This window comes from Lampetra fluviatilis, chromosome 29, assembly GCF_964198595.1.
Source record: "Lampetra fluviatilis chromosome 29, kcLamFluv1.1, whole genome shotgun sequence".
In the NCBI taxonomy this organism is placed as follows: Eukaryota; Metazoa; Chordata; class Hyperoartia; order Petromyzontiformes; family Petromyzontidae; genus Lampetra; species Lampetra fluviatilis.
Window position 1 is genome coordinate 9,269,978 of NC_136303.1, and position 20,674 is coordinate 9,290,651.

The 20,674-nt window shown below is 42.6% G+C and overlaps 1 protein-coding gene across 1 annotated transcript; it reads left to right on the forward strand.

The window, feature by feature from the left end:
• The first annotated feature begins 1,003 nt into the window (after positions 1-1,003).
• Positions 1,004-20,142, forward strand: LOC144942895 (cadherin-4-like). Its single transcript, XM_078869897.1, has 7 exons — positions 1,004-1,105; positions 14,279-14,425; positions 15,072-15,213; positions 16,480-16,634; positions 17,754-17,771; positions 18,515-18,649; positions 19,927-20,142. The coding sequence occupies exons 1-7, from the start codon at positions 1,004-1,006 to the stop codon at positions 20,140-20,142; spliced, it is 915 nt and encodes a 304-aa protein (XP_078726023.1).
• Positions 20,143-20,674: the final 532 nt, after the last annotated feature.

Sequence of the window (20,674 nt, forward strand, 5' to 3'; positions counted from 1 at the left end):
ATAGCGACACAAAGCAATATTATGTTGTTATTATAATAAAAATCTTAAGTGTGGCATAATGTCCATTTAGCCACCGAACTTTAATAAAGTGCATTGATTTGTGCATATGGATGTATGCAATTATCCAATAACACAGCACAGCGGGGTATATTATACTCAGTAGGCCCATATCTATAATAAATAAGTTAAAGTGATTTGCTGCTCAAGTGAGCATCGAGGTACGGTGTTCATCTCCAGTTCATAGCCCCGAGCCACTGGAATTAATTCCACGTTCTTATGGTGGGGGCAAGCATATCGACCCCAGAGGGATGATGAGCCTAGTCAACTACCAACCAGCATTTAAACTCGTAACCTTTCAAATTTGGAGCCGTTCGCTCGACCGCTGAGCCACCTGCCTATTAATGGATATTCATAACATTCCCTGCATGGTTTTTAATGTTGTTTTCTCTCTCTCAGGCATCTCCCTGCACAGCAGCCCAGCTCTCTTCCAGAATTGCTGTGCTCAGCCCACTCCCAAGTGGGTCGGCCCTCATTAACAACAGCTGGCAAGCCGGTACGTGCACACTGTACAAATCCTCTCAGTGCCTGTCCAATCGCAGTGTTAGCAGTTCTGGTTGTGTACAATAAATCCATTCAACAATGAGTTGAATATTAAAGAGCAAACCAATAGTAATTGCTTACTTTAAAGCAGTGGTTCTTAACCTGGGGTGCGAGACGTGCCAGATTTTTTTAGACGGTAAATCATCAAAACACAAATTAAGCACGGGCATGAGTACAACTACTTTACTTCATCAAACCCAATTTTTATTAACATTATAAAAACAATGTTACCATTGAGAACCGGTAATGGCAAAGCACCACTGCTGTAAAGGTTCAGCGTTTCCTCAAGAGTCATAACGAGGAACACGTGAATTAGAAAACATACGCAGGTTTCATGACATCATCCAACTTGTTATTAAAAGCGGGCTTGGGCAGGGCACGTCGCGAAATAGGGCGAGGGACGATGGTCCAGAATCATCATGGAGTGGCAGCCAAGGAATGGAGCGCATCCGAGAGCACGGCCACGGAGGAGAAGGGGCGACGGCGAGATAAGTTCACGCGCAAGGTGCCGGATGGATTTCTTGCATCACAGGGTCGTGGCAGGTGTCAGCAGCTTGGCGAGGACTTCATCCAGCAGTGGATTGATTTTGGTGGCCTAATTCATGGGTGTTGATTCCTGGCGCAGTGCCCCCAATGTAGATCAATGGTATTTTTAAATCCTTTATATTAAGTTCGCTTGCTTGCTTGCTTGCGTGCTTGCGTGCTTGCTTGCTTGCTTACGACCGTGCAAATCTTTCGGTCGTTTTTTAACCCACTTCCCGTGATCCAATCGAGCTGACATTTTCCACACAGACTCGTTGTGCTAGACAATTAATGTTCGTGAAAAAAAATTCCCAAAATTTTACACTTTTTAGGCAAAAAAAATGTATTTTACATATATTCAAATAGAACTCATTCATGACTTTGGCTGAACGTCACAGTATAAGAGCCCAGAGCGTAACCCCTCCACAGGCCGTGGCGGAGTAGCGCAGTTGGTAACGCCCTCGCTTCCCATGCCAAAGGTCGCGGGATCGATCCCCGCGTCCTCCACAGGCGAATATATATTTAAATCCTTTATATTAAGTTCGCTGCCACGCATATAAAGGATGTATAGTGAAAAACTTTATTTTTACGGGTTATACTTATTTTTTTACAAAACCACATTATTTCCATGAAGACCAAGCTTCGCCCATCTACAGCTTTTAATCTAATTTAAAAGGTTAAATGAACACAACTGAAAGCATTTAAAAACACAAGAGAATTCTGGAACGTACCCTCGATGTACGTTGCACCTCTTTCACACCGTACGCATCCAACCATGCTAATTGGAGGTGCACTCTAATGCTGCAGTAGTTACAGCACTTAAACTGGGACTGCCTGGCGCGTGATATTTGTGTAGCTTGGAGATGCAGCTAACCACAAACCGGCATCGCTTTGCACTGGGTCAAGTTATTATCGTTGGGATGTGGTTTATAAAAATAAAAAACGCCAATTTTTTTAAGTGTTTTATGGACGCGACCACGGGGAGAGAGACATGCAGACTCCAAATATACAGGCGTCACGGTCTGGATCAAACCCACAACCTAGATTGAAAACTAATTTCTTTAGAACTGGTATATCCACGCAGGTCATTGTGAGAACACACTGCAATTGTCAAGTCATCATAGCCACCACACATCGCCATAACTTCATTTTAAACTTGCTAGATCTCTCAGCAGTTCAGTGTTCGACACCTGCACACCAAGCTGTTCATTGGCATGACCCCAAGCTCCGCCCATTATGTATGTTGAACTTCTTTCGCACAGTACATTGCCAACCGTGCGAATCGGAGGTGCGCGGGGAAGGAAAGCAAACTAAACATCACGAGCGAAAGATATCGACACGTTGAGATGTCGGCTCTTGCAATATTTTTTGAAAACCACGCTTACAACCAGATGTGCTCAAACAAACAAAAACAGGGCAAACACTTTCGATGAAGCTGCGTTGTGTGCAAGGGTAAGGGAAATCGGAGAGCACATATTTCAGGTCGAAAGGGCACGTGATGCAGAGGTGTGGCCAAAATTAAATCAGGCTGCTGTTGACTTCCACTGCTGATACTGACACACCACACAATATACTTGATACTTGTTGTTTTGCGCTGAGCTTATATACTTAGATGATGGCCAGACCAGCTTGAGGTATCTATTGCTAATGGTGTGAATAGCTTGGAAGCAAACCTAGATTATTAGGATTGTAACCAGTTACATGAAGCTCGGTATGCATGTACAAACTGCTCCCCATTGTGCATGCATGTTCATGCACGCAATACAATCTGAAGCGTCCCATTATTTTCGTATGCAATAATGAAACCTCAATGAAGCCTTTATTCACTACTAGCTTGTACTACCCGGCTTCGCCCAGGACTTGGATCCGCAGTGGCGATGTTCACAAACCATATCAGTTACTTGTTTGAGGCTGAGTCGACCCAGGGGAGGGCCCAGGACCGGTTAAAATAATCGTCACCGGTGGTGGCCGTGAACGGGAATCGAACTCCGTGACAGCGCAGCGTGCTAACCACGACACTACAATGCATTACGCTTCCACATCCAAAAATATATGCATTATTGAGCTCCCCCCCCCAAAAAAAAACTGTGTATTTTTGTAATTTTTGCATGGTGTACAGTCTGGAAAGTGCCCACATGGCAAATTTCCAGTTTGTTGCATGTCGGGAAGTACGCTAAACATTTTGAACAGGCACACATATTCACAACTTTACCTTTTATATATATGGAGATAACTTCCACAAGGTGGCATGCAATACCAACAAACTGATGGAAAATCTACGCATTGGCTTTTGCCATCTGCCACGTTGGTCTTTGAGCCAATGGCCCAAAAATGGTTTCGTGGAACCACCCTGGATGCAAATGTCAACAGTATATATATTTTATCTCTAGATAACATATATGTATGAGTACAATGTCACAGTGGTAGCTTTTTAGAATGTATTTGTTTTTCAAAGAAGGGTACCATAATGTGAAAGAAAATATAATTTTGGAAGTACAAAAATATAATGTGATATGAAACATCCATGGAATATGAAAATACATGGAACGTGTATTTATTAAACAGACTTCTACTTGCACTACGATGTTCTGTTCATGGTGGTCAATGGTAGCAGGTGCTACCAATCAATCTCTCTGGCTCTGGGGCGATGGTGATCTATCTCCGTGCACCAGACACTTACGTTTCGTGCCTCAACATGAGCCCTCTTTTCCCCAAAGCACCTCGACGAAATTACTTGGCCTATGGGTGGCACGTGAAGTGGTGAAGGCTCACTGACAATGAGGTCATGGAAGTGATCCAGGTGTTATAGCTAACAGACTGGGTCGATTGTCAGATGACCAAACCTTCGTGCCCACCTGTGCCATCTCGTTCTGAGTTATTCGCACAATGCACTGACCGTCTCTGTGGGCTATTGCACTTCTGCCTCCTGTCGTCGAAGGAGGATGGCCACTCGCATCATTCATGAGCCTCCACCACACACACACACAAAGTAAAATCCAACACAGCTGGTACCAGAAAATTTGTACCTAATAATCTGATCTCTTATTCTGATAATGATAACAGAGTCTAAGAAATACTGTCAACAGGCACGGGCGTGCTTTGGCGCTTCAAATCCATGCTTACACAATCTCAAAAGTGTACCTTTTCATTCAAATTTTTACTCATGTACATCAATGTTTTACACAAAAATACATACTCAATGATGCAGTATTGAATTATTATTTTTCTCACGGTTCTGTCTGTGGCCGGTGGATATTTAGTTTTATTAGGCTCTGCATGATGGTTATTTAAGAAGATGTTGTCCCAACTTTCAAAAATATTAAATAATTTAATTCCCATTTGAAACTGAGCCGGCCCTGGCGAAGACCCCGGGACCGGCCCAGGACACGCTGCTGGTGGGACTGTATCGCTCAGCTGGCCTGGGAACGCCTGGGAATTCCCCAGGAAGAGCTAGAGTCTGTGTATAGTAGTGTATAGTGTAGTGTAGTTCATAGTAGTGTATAATGTAGTGTAGTAGTGTATATTAATGTAGTGCTGGAGTCTGTCGCCAGGTAAAGGGAGGTCTGGACCGCCACTACTCAACAAATGCTGCCATCACGACCTTCGCCAGGACAAGCGGACTAAGACACGAACGAATGAAATGAACTAATGCAAGTTAAAGCAAATTGTTACGATGTCTCATTTCGTGCTGCCAAGCATTTTGAAAGCGTCCTGCAACTCCTCAGCTGATTCCGCCATTCACACGAACAAGTCCGCGCAAGAGAGATACATTCTGGGTGCAAAACTAAGCGGGGGTGGGGGGTGGACAAAATGCTTGCGATGACTGGCATTGTTGAATGCACTCAACCTTTCAGCAGGGGTGTTACCCCTCGGTGCGTTGAGATTGCCAGAGCTTGAATTGCTATCCGATGACACAGCTACACACTCAACAACAACAGTGCAGGCGCATACATTTGCCACTGTCGAATGCGGGCTGTGTGATGCATCCGTCAAGCATGCCGCGTCATATTTAGGTTGCTATTCAAACAATTGCATCAACAAAGTAAACGCAGTGGCCATTTGTACTGGATTCCACCAAATGTGCCCAACCACACATGACATTCGCCTCATCATAAATCTCCCAGTGCAGGGCTTATTTCAGTAGCGCAGGACCGCAGAGTAGATGATCATCCACCCAAGTGATCATTTGAGGGTGGGGACAATTACGACTTTTCATTATCTCAGTACAAAACATATTTTCATACGTTCTTTCGATCATATTGCTTCCATTAAAACATCAGGAGATATATATTTTTCATCATTTAATTTGTATCAGAACCTATGACGTACAAAGTGATGTCTCCTATCCTCTACCTCTCTGGTCTCTCTCTTTATGTGTTGTCAAGAATAATCATTGCCCAGCCCAGCATCTCACCTGTTAGTTTACAAGAAGGCCAGCGTGTCTCCGTTAGTTTACAGGGCATGGTGGAACTCCAATCACACCCCGAAGGTGCCGAGGCTGCTGGGCGAGCGGCTCCTTCCCTAATTTCCACGATCGTGTAAAGCCACGGGGACGTTCAGCAGCCCATCTTTTGTAGTCAAAGTCTTCTCTTTTACTTCAATTTGAACTGGGTGTCCGTGGGAAAGGAATTCGTGACTTGGGACAGCCTGGCACAACCCAGCGCACTTCACTGGCATGCTCGCTCAGTGGACGTGGCATAGGTGTCGATTGTGCATGCGGTCCGTGGACTGGGTGGGCCCAGGTGTTGGGCTATCAAGAGGGGGAGCAGACACGGAGGGGTGGGGGCATTTAATTCCCTGGCACAACGACCCATGCCAGGCACGTAACGCCACTGCTCAGTGGGCATGGATTTATTAATTCACTTCGCGTGGATGTTTTATTTATGGAAAGTGGTTAATTTGGCACAGATTATGATACGTTTTTTTTTCAATAAGGAGTATAATTAGATATTTATCATTCACCAAGAGAAAATACATTTCCACACTGATTAAAAAATGCTCAGCATTTTATTGCCAGCGATTGCCCATGAACATTTGTAACATTTTCTGTTTATTGGTTATGAAGTACCTTGACCTATTTCTTGATATTCCCATTACCATCGTTTACATATATATGAATGTAATGTATATGTAAAGACAAGTCAAATTGTATAATTGTACTTAAATAATAAATTAATGATTATTCTGCTAAGTCAAATTGTACAATTCTACAATTGACTTAGCCCATCATCGTTCCGAGGTCAATAAAATGAGTTCCACTTAGTGAGGAAGTCAACAGTGGTTACCCTATTGACAAACTCACGCCTGCCATAGGAATTTGGAATTTCCACCACTGGCACAACGCTGTAAAGAGTAGATTATCCTCGCCCCAATTCTCATTTGAGCAACGAATAATTTCAAATCATAAAATTACATACAGCAACCTCTCGTTCTACGCGGTGGTTGTGTCCTTGCAAAACGACACGTAACTCAAAATCGCGTAAATCAAAACTTAATTTAAACAAGACGAAGTTTCACCCTCACAAGATCTTCGAAATAGCGCGTGAGAAAGGAGATTCACACTGATGCTTCTGCCGCGCGCTTGTTGTTGCTGTATTGGGCAGCATCGCTACTAAACGTTGCTGCCCCGACAAACGAGGAAGCTCGCAGCGCATTCAGTGCACCCTGGTCAACGCGCTGGAGTGCGCTATTTCAATAACACAACATGAAAGCACAAATTAATCTAACACATTTGTATATATAATTAAAAAGTAAGTGGCTAGGTTGAGATGGATTAAAGACAATGATCATTTGTCTGGAACACATCAGAGGGAAAGTCCAACGAGGTGATGGAGCAATGTAGCGAATTCAAGGTGCAGCGGCTGGCTGAACGGTTGCACGTGGCATGGTCGTGACAGTTGAATTGACCATGGATAAAGATGACGATGAACACGTTGCAACTTGAGACTGTGCGTGTTCAGTGTTGAAATCTCAACAGTTTAGTGTTTTTTTATTTATTAATGTAATATCCAAAGCGACCATGCATGTGTTCAGCACTTAACTATTCAGATAATTTTTCTGCCGAAAATGTCCAAATGATGAGTCACTTTGTTGAGCTATCATTTGTGGCCAGGTCGCCTTTGAGAAATAAGTTAATATCCGAGTGGGCTTTGTGTGGTAGGATGGGGATGGTTTAGTTTTGTATTTGTACGTGTTTCGGTGATTTGTTTACCTTTCTTGCACTTTGCACTATTACCATGTTTTGTACTGTTTGTTGTTGTGACGTTCTTACCCGCCCCGACTGGACATCTGTGAAAAGGAGCTTTATAGCTGATGGGACTCCTCCTGCAGTACAAATAAATATTCAGATTCTGATGTATCTCGAAACTCAAAGTGATCATTCACGTATTGTCGGCCTCCCATTCCCCACACAGAAGTTGTTTCTCATACCTAACGGATAGTCCAGAGTGTAAACTTTTTCGCGGGACTGTAATTAAAGAATAACTTCATTATTACTCCGCTGGCAATAAATTCCCACCACGTGCTAGCCGCGTGTGTAGTAAGGTGGTGTCCACACAGAGCTATCCCTGGCGTGTTCTGTGCAGCAGGTTCCTGCTGTGTGCATTGCTGCAGCTAGCATTGCGCCATCGTGTGCTGTTCATTTAAGACTCGGAACACGACGAAGAATGATTCCTATCATTATTCAAAAGCGCTACTGAGGTTTTTTGTTGTTGTTGCATCAGCCTTAAGGTGACAATGATCGAACGGGTATCCTGCTCACCGCTTGTCACAGAGGTTCGTGGTTCGAGCCACCTGACCGCCCTGTTAAATGCTGAGGGTGTTTTAACGAAAACGATACATGCGCCGTCAGCTTCACATTGGATATTAAATATCCTGTGGCATGAACAAAAAAGGCCACGTGTGCCGGTGTCATGGTTTGAAATGTTACCAATTACTCGCAATGTACTTCATTGCGAAAACAAAGAGTAACAATATCTTCCTACTGACAGACTAATAACCACTTACGGACCAATTGCTCCATTCACACAGTAATGTTTTTACCCTTTCAACTGGTACAAAAACTCACATCTTTATACAAGGCATCATGTTTGCAATAACCACAACACAAGCAGTGAAAATGCAAACAAAAAGAAACAACTCTGATAATGATATGCACTGTCCTTGAAGTGGATTGGTCCACACCCGAGACAGCTTTTCTTAGAGCCTAGTCTCCATTGGTGTTGGACCAGATGAGGCTAAAAGGCGTCATCTGGTCCAACACCAGAGTTGTTTCTTTTTTTTGCATTTTGATTGCTTGTGTTGTGGTTATTGCAAACACGATGCCTTGTATAAAGGTGTCAGTTTTTGTACCAGTTGAAAGGGTAAAAACCTTTACTATATTTTGCCATTGGTAAAGGAGATGTCTCATAGTGCTCCATTCACCTTTTGGCAACAGAGGGAAAGCTGCAAGCATGGGATGTCCCGAGACTAAAACTACAGATGGGCATTGAAATAGTTGAGATGTGATGGAAGGTGCTGTTGATTGTTTAGGCACCTATGCAAGTGCTCCTATAAATGCAAACCATCATAGTTTTAAAGAAGCCACATGCTCAATAACTACTCAGCAGAATGCCTGTGGGTCGATGGATGAAAGTTGTACGGTACTATTTTCCCACTGAGCATCTGTATCTATTATGTCCAATTTTTGTTCCAACGAAAAAAAAAACTCCATTGATGGGGTATAAAAACAGTCGTTTAGACCACCCATAATTCACACTCATTGCCTTTATATATAACATATATAGCTATAAAATACTGCTGGATTAAGCTGTGGTTAGACCGCTTCACTCACAGTCAGAAGCTCATAAGTTCAAATCCCAGCTGGGGGTCGACTCAGTCCAAAATTCATCCAGATGATAACATTTCGTTTTTAAAACCCCTCAATATTTGTGGGGACACGTTCCTGCAGAACGGCGTGGAAATTAAATCAGAGATTATGAATACCCAAAGAGTTAGGGGACATAACCATATGTTACCTTGAAAAATAAACTTTATGTACAGTAAGTCCTCGCTTAACGCGTGTTTACGATTCATTTTCGTTGTAATGCAGTGCTTCCATGAGGGAACACTTCGCACAACATGGAATGCGCCCGTTATAACGCGGGACGCACATATTTATAACGCAGTTTCTGAGTGGTCAACGACGAACTACTTTCTTGAGCTGCGCGACTTAGCAATACAATGCAGCACACGGAATGATACGGTAACGCGGTGGCGTACTATTTGTCCTGCCGTCTCACTGTGTGTGCGTAGTAGCATATCGTAGCTCGCCAAAACTTCATCATTAATGGGGAAACAGTTTTCACTTCACGCGTTTTTCGCTTAACCTCTCAGGAACGCATCTACCACGTTAAATGAGGACTTGCTGTACATATATCAATGCATGCATATATCGTTATATATAGCATTACTAATGGACACAGTGGAAAAATAAAGCAATATATTGTGTAGTACGTAATACAGAAAACTGTAAAGGAAAAAAAATCGCGTGTGACAGAGAGAGAAAGAGGCGTCGCTTGTCAGCAACTCTGGCACCCTCATGATCCGCTCCCACACCTCCGATTAGCACGGTTGGCTAGGTACCGCGCGAAAGAAGTTCAACGTGCATACAAACCGCACCTCCGATTAGCAGGGCTGGCTTCGTACGGCGCGAAATAGTCGAGTAAGTAATGTATTTGAGGTGATATTTCCACTGCTGCCTCTGGGCTACCAGAAAAAGCTGCTCATTAGCAGACATTAACAGACTTACTCATTAACAGACGTTACTTTAAAATGCAAAATATTCGTTTTACAATATAATGAGCTAAATTACAGACTTAGGGCGCACTTATAAATGACCAGGTCATGGTCTTATACAATTTAATGTGACAACATTTTCATCGCAGTTTCACCAACGAAACAACGTTTCATTGGTGATTACAACAGCTTTATCAGGCAAATTTGCTAGAATTGTGAAGAAGTCTCCCTGTCACCAGTTCGATGTCCCGACACGGCAATTGAAACAATGGGGCAGATTGTGGGTAATCCGACTTCTTCCAAGACCCCAGTCCAGTGTAGAAGAGGAGGCCAAAAATATCCTCTAGAGGGCCCCTCAAGCGCGCCCACAACGTGAAGTCCCTTCTGCCAGTAGTGGCATTGAGCAAGAAAATACAGGGCTGTTACTTTAACTCTTGCCTTTATATTGTTATAAATGCAGCACGCCCTAACAGTCCCCACTTTGTTACACATATTAACATATATTATGCTGTATAAAGCAGTGTTTTATCGCGGGGAAAAAAAAAATGCATTCAATGGAAGCAAATAAGTCAACAAATCATTTAGGGGTCTGTATAAACATTGGCAGCGTTTTAGTTTTAATTAAATACACCAGCTGTGAAACGCAAACGTAATTAATGGATATCTGTAGACAATTCTATTCACATCTGCTGTTATGATAAAAAAGCGAACGCAATTCATAACAATCTAATGTACTGTATCTGCGTTCGTCGAGGAGAATGTGTAATGTTATTCATGAATATAAAAGGCGGCCAAATGTTGATTCTTCTTTTTTTTTAAGAAGAAGACGAATAACATACCGCCCTCTGTCAAACCATCGTTTCCCCATGCCACGTCAGTCACGGGAGTTTGTGTGGCCATACTTGACCATGCTGATCAGTACGGGTTGGTAAAGGGGGAAGGGGCAATGAACAGGTCATGTATCACTCCACTGATGTCAGTCGCAACTGGAAATCGAACTCAGGAAACTTGGGTTTATAGGGCACTGCACGAACCGTTACGTCGCCACTACCGTCTCCTGCAATGCAAAATAAATACCTTTCATAATTCTGGACAAAATACTCGATACGACACACAAAAACAAATAAAATGCAATCCATTAACAATGTATAACATTAAATTTACAATAAATAAAGAAACGTAATCAGGAAAAAACGTAAAGCACATTATGCAAAATAACACCATACAGAACACCCAATATGATATGCAACAAATAAATCACAGACAGTACAAACACGAAGCACACACATTTACACAATACACCACATTGCAAAAACGAATACTTTATTATGAACAAAAAACCATATTACGTATACAAAACAGAACTGCTGAGATGTCTGCCCTCTTTTTATTGGTGACGTGTGGATTTCTTCAAACTTTTCCAGTCACATGCAGTTCTCTATGTGTGTGGCAAGAGGAGAGAGGCTAAAACTTATATGCGGCGAACGTAGTTCTACCAAAACTTCGCTATATACGGCTTTGGCAGTCGGACGTTGGACAGCATTGCGTATGCAATGTGTGCACGGTATGTGGTACTCGGCAAGCGGCTGTCTCCACATGCGGTGCATTGTGGGTTGGGTAACTCTACGGTCCATGCTACGCCATTTGGCTTTGAGCGCACTTTTTTTTAAACGCATCTACTACCATACAAAGCAGTCTCTTTCCGTGAAAGGCCCGCAGTCCACTGGCGGGCCCCTGGTGGCCTTTAGTGCGGGCCCTAACGTGCGTCCCCCGACAATACAAAAATGTGAAAGCACCTCTCATGACGCTGTCAAACCCCAATGGCTTCAAATGTGTGTCGGCTCTCACGCTGATGATGTCTTATCGAGGAACTTGGGCATCCCCCTCTCCCCCACTAAAAATGAGTGAAGAACACTGGCACAGAGCGAGGTAAACCTGTGCCGATTGGCGCTGCTTGCTTTGTCCGATTGGTTGTTGCTTGGCCAGGTTTGTTCGTTGGACGACCAAGAAGGGCTGCATCTCCGATCTACATCAGCGTCGAAGAGAACGGCCAGGGCCCTTTCCCGAAATTGTTAGACACCGTGAGTATGGTTTTTTTCTTCATGTTATTCATGATAATTCCAAAGAGAAAAAGGCCCCATGTCACTGTGTACAGTATTTAAATGTACCTGCATTCATTACACGTGTGTTGTTTTGACATATTGACCGGAATGTGGCGATGGCCAACTGGCGTCTCCCGAGTCGCATGCGGCTCTATCGAAGGGGCATAACGTAGACCGCACTATCACAGTCGTAGCAAAGAATAATGAATGTCTCCCATGCTGTGTCAAAAACTGTCTATGTATACACACCAAGGCCGTAATTATAATATACAGGGTGTTTAAAAAGACTGACCCGATTTGAAATCGCTATATCTCTGCAACCACGAACCGCCCATGAATGAAACTCTTACCACTTGAAAGGGCATGGCATAGAGAGGGCGGGGCATAGAGAGAGCGGGGCATAGAGAGGGCGGGCCATAAAGAGGGCGGGGCATAGAATTTCAAATGATTACCGCTAGATGCCTCTCCCAGCGCACTAACAGCCCCTAGCCTCAGTCATTCGCAAGATGGTGACCCCACAACACAAGGCGGTTTGTGTTCTGCAGTTCAGCAAGACTGAATCCGTCATTGCGGTGCAGCGTACGCTTCAACGGCGTTTTGGCATTGATCCGTCAATGTCAAAGAGCATTCGTCGTTGGTACCGACAATTTGAGGAAACAGGCTATTTATGTAAGGGGAATAGCATAGGGCGACCACGCACCTCAGAGGAAAACGTGAGAAGAGAGACGTTTGGGACGAATTCAACTATCGTCTCGATGTTGCCTGTACAGCAGGTGGAGGGCACATATAGCATTTATAAAATGGTTAGTAAAACTTGATAACTCATTAAACCGTTTGTAACTTTTTGTGTAATTGTAACATGTGGCCATCGTGAAATATAGTGCTTCGAAATTGGGTCCATCATTTTCAAACACCCTGTATATTGGGGGGGGGGACACATCCCACACATCCCCCCCAATAATCAAATATGCTCAAAATGTCCCCCCAAAATATATTGCTATAAAAATATTTTTTCAAATAATAATTGCGATGCTATGTAAATTAAAACAACACTTTGCTAAACCTTGGCCACAATATCTGGACTTGTCTTCATATAACAATGCATATATTTCCCTTCATATGTTTGTGATTATGGTTGTACTTTATGAATCCCTAATCTCTGCCATTGCATACAATTAAACAAGAAAAGGTAAAAAAGAAAAAAAACAGCAATGTAATACAATACACTATTAAACATTATTGTAAAAAAAAAGTCCATCCCATGTGTTCGTGAATTTATTTATATTTTAGTTGGGAAATTAGTTTTCAAATTTCGATTTTTTTTCTGGGGGGGGGACCCCAGACCCTCTGGAAGATTTGATCCCCCCCAACGTTGACTCTATGGCTACGGCCTTGTTACACACTTATATATACTTGGCTCTTGGTCTGTTACAGGTTGGCCGCCTCTGCCGTAATATGTTTAATGTTGATGTAACTTACTTGCACTTATGAACGGTTTAAACATTATTTGTCCGAGCCAACTTTCACGAGAGGACGTTTATTTTCTATATTGATTTATTTATTTTGAAGTATTTTTTCATTTCTTCAGTAAGTTGTTTATTTGCTCTGATTCCAATTTGCTTCATTGCAATACTTTATTCCATTGTTTTGTGTCATTTTGGTGACCCAGGTTACTCTTGCAAATGAGACTACTCTGGTCTCTTGAGTTGTCAATTGATAAAACATCATAAACTTGCTTCACCCAGGAACGAATCTACAAATGTTATTTCACTCGAGGTCTTGGTTGGAATGTTCTGTCTAATCCACTTTGAATATTTATGAAGCCAACATCTCGGAGATGCTAGTTTGGTATCCGGATATTTTCACTCTGATGTTCCTGAGCCACTCGGCTACTTCTGCGACTTTATATCAGAGCTGGACTGGCAGTAAAAATAGGATAAGCTAAGCAACAAAACCAATGTAAATTAAACTCAGGTTCAGATGCACACACACATATATGCAAACTCTCTCCGTAAACCAGGGTGGACGGAAAAGCCACTTGTCCATGGCTAATGCCAGTCTTTCTGTAGAACGACTCATTCTCAGCTTCCTAAAAAGTGATACTTAATTTTGTCTACCCCATAGAGACATCAATATTTAAGGAGGAAGAGAAAGGTGGCCATGTGTACTGTACTCGGCTGTGAGCATCGTGGTCAAATCGCAAAGTCACCAACGGAAATTGGTATATCTGGCGAGGCCTCTCTCTGCCCATGTTAAGAACGGTGAATGCTCTTTTTCAGTTACAGGCAGACGGTGACGAATTGTTCTTCACACTGACGGGGCAAGGGGCTGACCAGCCACCTGAGGGGCTCTTCATCATCGAAGAGTTTGTGCCCGAGCTGAGCATCACAGCTGCCCTAGATAGGGAGGAGCACTCTGAGTTCAAGGTGGGCGACCCCCGCGTCGCTCCGACTCGCACCGAAGCCACGGAAGTCACCGCATTCGCAGTTTATCCAAATGTCAGAATCCCACACCGCATCGTGACAAGATCTAAATGAAGAAACGTCAGTAGATTTCTTGTAATCGTTTTTTTTATGGTGTTATGAAAATTGTTTGGTTTCTTTTCAACGGATGTGACTATTTTAAAGTCATTGTCCCACGTGGTGAAATAGTTCCTTAAGCCAGAACAGAATTCAGCCCCACCAGAGATGTTACTTATTTAAGAATACAAGTTTATGTATATGGCTAATAAAAGTGGATTATATGATAACCTTTTAAAACAAGGTTATCAATGTGGACATAGGTACAACTCAAGTTTTGTACCAACAAGTACAATATTCAGTCTGGGCCACCAATGGAATAAAACATGCATTGGAGAGTGCTCATTTCCCGTGGCAGTTCCACATTTCTGTGATGAAAAGCAATGCATTTCTGGTCTCCTGAACTTTTTACAAAGGATTGCAGCCTGACCAGGTGCTGCTCATTTTACCAAACGCTGTCTGAGAACAACTCAGCTCATCCATCATTAAACGATGCCTTCGTACAGAAAATAATAACCGTACTAACTTGGGTGTGCTTACTTTTCTGAAACAGCTAACATGCAGCCAGGCCGCGGACAGTGGTGCAGAACTTGAACCAATTATTGTCATCATCAAAGTGGTCGATCAGAATGACAACAGTCCTGAGTTTGCTCAAGCGACATTCAGTAAGGAGATGTCAGAAGCCTCCCCCATGGGTAAGACACCGGATAAACCGCTATCATAATACATGCTACAGCGGCGGTCAATTTGGCAATGTACTGGAATGTTGGGATGATCAATTCATGGCATGGCAGTTGAAACAATGGTGCAAGATAATTCCTACACCTCTGTCCACCCAGCAGTATAAATGGGAGCGCCACTATTCGTCGATCGGCAGGTTTCATGTGGTGGGTACCGGAATGGATAACTTCTTCCAAGACGTCTGACTAGCGTGGAAAATTAGATTTAAAAAAATACCCTCTTATGCAGGGCTCTCAAGAGCTCCCTCTAGAGTTCCCTCTGGTAGAGACCCATCCGCCAGCAGTGGTGTGAGAAAGCAATTGCACGGCTGCTGCTCCTTGTACTGGAATAATACTAAGTAAACGCACCTCCGATTAGCACGGTCGGCTACGTACGGTGCGAAAGAAGTTTCACATACATACAAGGGAGTGCACATCACCATAAAAAAAACATGGTCATAGTGATGTGCATGGATATAGCCTCAAAGCATCTGAAACGTTTAAAGAACTTGAGTGTAACTTTAGTGGCCCAACCGGGGTTTAACATCGAACGTGTTTAGAAGGGAAAACTAGTAGTGAATGTTAAGTCTGGTTTCGTGGAGGCGTTTCCATCTTGCTTTTATCAGTGCCCGATGTTGTGCATTTTTGTTTAGATATTTAGCAGCTAGACTTTATATCTTACAATGCAATTTCCAGTGACTTTAGAGAGCATCTACATGTATTCTAGATTTGAAGCTTTCGCGACTGTAAGGATTCATACTCTTAGGTTTATTCGGTAAAGTCACGTAGGAAGGAAGCTTGTGTTGCCTCCGAAACGTCGTCATTTATTATTTTATTTATATTATTATTTCTATTATTTGTATTATCAATGTTTATAATTTATTTATTTACATCTACATGTAACCACATTGTCGAGACCTGTATAACATAACATAATAGGGTAAAACGCACAACAGGAGAACCAGTAGTTAACGGGCTTTTCTTACGAGCACACTCCTATTGTTATTATTTTTCTTCTGCTTTAGTTAAAATCCGCTCTGGCAATATACACAGCGCTTCATAATGACTTGCTGTGGTGCTCCATAGTGCATAACATTGGTTTAACTCAGCCTGAAATGAACCAAAATATGCTGATCATAAAGGATTTGAAGGGTACAGAGAGAACAACGCTAGCAAGAAAACGACCCCATTTTGGGGAGGTAGCAAAGTATACATTGACGTTGTGTCTGTTTGTGTTAACAGGAACAAGCGTGTGGACAGTTTCTGCTTCTGATAAAGACGACCCAAGCACTCCAAATGCTCAGATGGCTTATAAGATTATCTCTGACACGAGTGCTTTTTCAATTGAGGAACAATCTGGCATAATCACCGTCAGTGAGTCAGGGCTGGATAGAGAGGTGAGTGGTTGGTTAATTCACAAAATGTACCTATGCTTTCACAATTATCTTTGCTAACTCATTATCCATGTTCACGTATTCTCAGCTTGGAGAGCTGAATGGAGTTCAAAATAACTCACAAATATCCACCTCGTGAAAGACCCAACGCAGAAGATCCATGGGGTTGATCTTCCACCAAGCTCATGGCCCACCCTAAACGGCATCCGCAAAAAAACCATGGCAGATGCGGATACCTGATGGACAAATGGAAAATTCAAAACTCTCCAGTAGTGTGCGACTGTGGTCATCCAGAACATACAGTACAACGTATAACGACGCAATGCCCAATCCACAAATACCAAGGATAAATTACTTCTGGCGCAGTTCTCTGGCTTGACCACCTGAATGTAAAATTGTAGTTGCTGCTGTGCATCTACATCAGCCGTACGAAAGAAGGAGACGTATTCTCATTGTGGGGCAGGTATAGGAGAGGTCTGGCTGCTGATATAAACCTTGAACTATTTACTATTTTTGTTATTTTCCCATGTAAGGCCCACTGAGCTACATAGCTCATTTTCAGAAGCAACCTAGCCACAAATGATAGCTCAACAAACATATGGAAATGTATAGCATTCAAATACTCCAAACGTATGTTTCTAAACGTGGAGGGAGAGATCCACGCAATCAAAGGGAGAACATGCAAACTCCAAATATACAGGCGTTCGGGTCTGGATGGAACCCACGACCTCCTGAATACCAGGCGAGGTAGTCAACATCTCGTCACCGTGGAGGCTCAAAAGTACAATTGTACAATTTTTCGATGCTAAAATCAGTCTAAAAATAAGGTTGTTCGGTAAAGTCACGTAGGTAAAAAATTATAAAATTAATGAAAATAAATCAATTAATTTAAATAAATAAATTACTTGATTTATTTTAAAATAAATGAAAATAAATCTATTAATTGATTTATTTTCATTTATTATTATTATTTTATTATTTTTTACCTACGTGACTTTGCCGAAAAACCTAAGAGTATGAATCCTTGCAGTCACGAAAGCTTCATATCTAGAATCAGTCTAAAGTTGCTCATGCTTGATTGAGTGTGGGATGGTGTAAATCTCCATTGGGCTTTCCGAGCAGGTTGTGTTCATTCCTATGGTGAGTGCCAGTCTCGTCATATAACTGTTGCTTTTCCAAATGGAGTGGAACCCACCTGGTGATACAGATTGTTATGACTTCATGCAACCGATAGGCTAACTTGACCTCGCCCAGGACAATCTAATGATGAGGAGTCTTGATGCTTTGCAAACTGAGCTGTCCCTTAACGGACATGATTTTAATATGAAAATTCAACTGCATATTTAAAATGTTTGTTTTAAAATGAGTCTCGCTTGTTTTAAGCTGAAACGAGCGTATCACTATAAAGGCAATGGGTACTACGTTTAAATAATTTTAACGTTTAAATAATTTTAACGTTTAAATAATTTTAACGTTTAAATAATTTTAAACGTAGTGCCCATTGCCTTTATAGTGATACGCTCGTTTCAGCTTAAAACAGTCATGGCTATTCCTACCAGTTTCACTGCAGTGCAAAATTCTGCGTCCCCGTACATCTGCTGCCGTGGTGTTAATGTAACGGTTGACGGTTAGATTCAACCTCCTGGTGTGGCAATTGAAACAATGAGCCGGTTTCTCAAACCCGCACCACCTCTGTGCGCCCAGCAATATAAATTGGTGACGAGTCAGTCTGCCGACAGGCCGTGTGCGACGGGGTAAAGCGTGTGTACACCCACCTCGTCGAAATGCCTGACTAGCGTGGAAGCAGTGGCGTGAGCAAAGCGATTGTGAGGATGCACCTTTGACCACACCTGCAATATTCACTGTGCCGTGCATGTGTCCAGGCGATGGCCTCACACAGCCTGGAGGTTGTGGCTGCGGATCTCAATGGCGCCGGTGGAGGGCTCTCTGCTACCGCCACTCTCGTCATCACAGTGACGGATGAAAATGACCATCCACCTAGGTTCACCAGTACCCAGGTGAGGTGCACAATGGGACAGCATCGGAGAGTGAATGTACGCAGTAGGGTGGCTTTAAGGCTAATTCTAGCTATGGTTAAAACCTGCCGGATTATGTAAAGTGTTTGGCTTTCGTGATTGCTCAATATAAACCGCTAATTGTCTTTAAAAATATTTTATTTCAAATTACAAACTACTAAAGGTGCAATTAATTGCTTTCGCTGGGTGTTGCAAATTGCTGACAGTACATTTTGTGCAAAAGCTCCCATTGCTTGATTTATTTGACCCTCATTGAAACATTATTGCGTGCTGTTTTTGCACATTGTGTTATATTCACCTTGTACAAAATTAGTTTCCCATTTTAAGCACATTCATTATTTTTTACTTTTGGAGCTAATGTATTCTCCCGGTATGTGGCTAAGAGACACTAGATTTGCCTCTAACATATAATTAATTTATTTACATTGTTTTGGGCTTTGTCATATATAAATGTTTCATATCCTGTGAGAATGTTTGGCGGGAATAGAGGCCAATTATTTAAAATGTCTTGGAATTATAAATACATTACTCGGTGCCCTGGATGGTTATTTTATTCAATGTTAATATTATGCATATTTACCCAGTTGCATGACTGCCAAATTTTAACAGTCATATATGATGACTGCTTTGTATATTCTATTTCAGTAATTCACAGATAATTTTTTAATTTAGTAAATATTGGACTATGATCCAGGCTTAATGCATCTATGATCTTTAACAGCACATGTTTTCATGGTTATTACACCCAGTGATGAACAGGGCAGCCACCTGATTCGAACCATGAATCTCTGCCAGAAATAATGATGAAATGATTGACATGATGGATCATCTTATGGATAACTTGATTCCCACCGTGGGAATTCAAAATTTCCACCTCTGATCGTGATCATGGCACAGCGGTTGCACGGTTTGCTGTTTGTTGCAGAGGATTGCGGTTCGAGCCCGTCGCTGCCCTGGTTAATACTGTGGGTGTGTTAACCGTGAAAATGTGCCGTCTGCGTCACAGTGGGACGTATAAGTTCCCATGATGTCGTCATGATCCATATTTTTCCAATTTTACGATTTACTCGCAAATTACTTAATCGGGACGCACATATCAGTCAACGCCCCTGACTGAAAAAACGTATCAGAAACCTCCTGAGAAAGTAGTAGTCTTGAGAAAGAAGGAGTCTTGAGACTCAGTGAGGCTTTCCTCGGTAAACAAGCATAGCAATAACATAATAATGATGAAGATAATCAATATCATCCTCGTGTCGCAGGCATCGGCAACGGTGGAGACGAACAAAGTGGGCACGGAGGTGCTGCGTCTGTCTGTGGACGATGAAGATGAGAAGGGTACGGCGAACTGGCGCACCATCTACCACACCGAGAGCGGGGACCCGGGGGTCCACTTCAACATCCACACAGATGCCGCATCCAACCAGGCCATCATCACCATAGCCAAGGCATGCGGGTTCAGCACCTCGTGCCATTGACATTCACTCTCTGACATTGCCCCCTCCCCTCCAGGATGCCCACGTGATAAACACACGGACTAATCGACAGCAGCCGTCTTATGGACAATAGCCTGGCTTTCCACCGCAGAAACGTGAAATGTTTTACCTTATGGCTCGTAGCTACCAAACGGGCACGGAGAAGCTTTGAATTGGCGTTGGTTTGAAACTGAGGATGCACGAAAGGCTGACTTAGTGGCTGGTTTAATAATGCAGCTGAAATGCGTACTGCGATATGCTCCATAGGAAGGCTGACTCCTGAGAATATTTGATGACTCAGAGGTCATAGCACTGAGTCGGTACCGTTGAGATTCTGGGTTTTAATCCAGACCGCCGCTTATGATTAAACTCAGTACTCAAGTATAGTGAGTTGATGGTGGCAGCCTGGTGACCAATGACTGCACAAAATAAAACCATCACATTACATTGGTTCTGCACTGATATAAAAATATATATATATATATAAATAAATATCAGTTTGACTGTAATGCGATGAACACTACTCTCAGTGGCA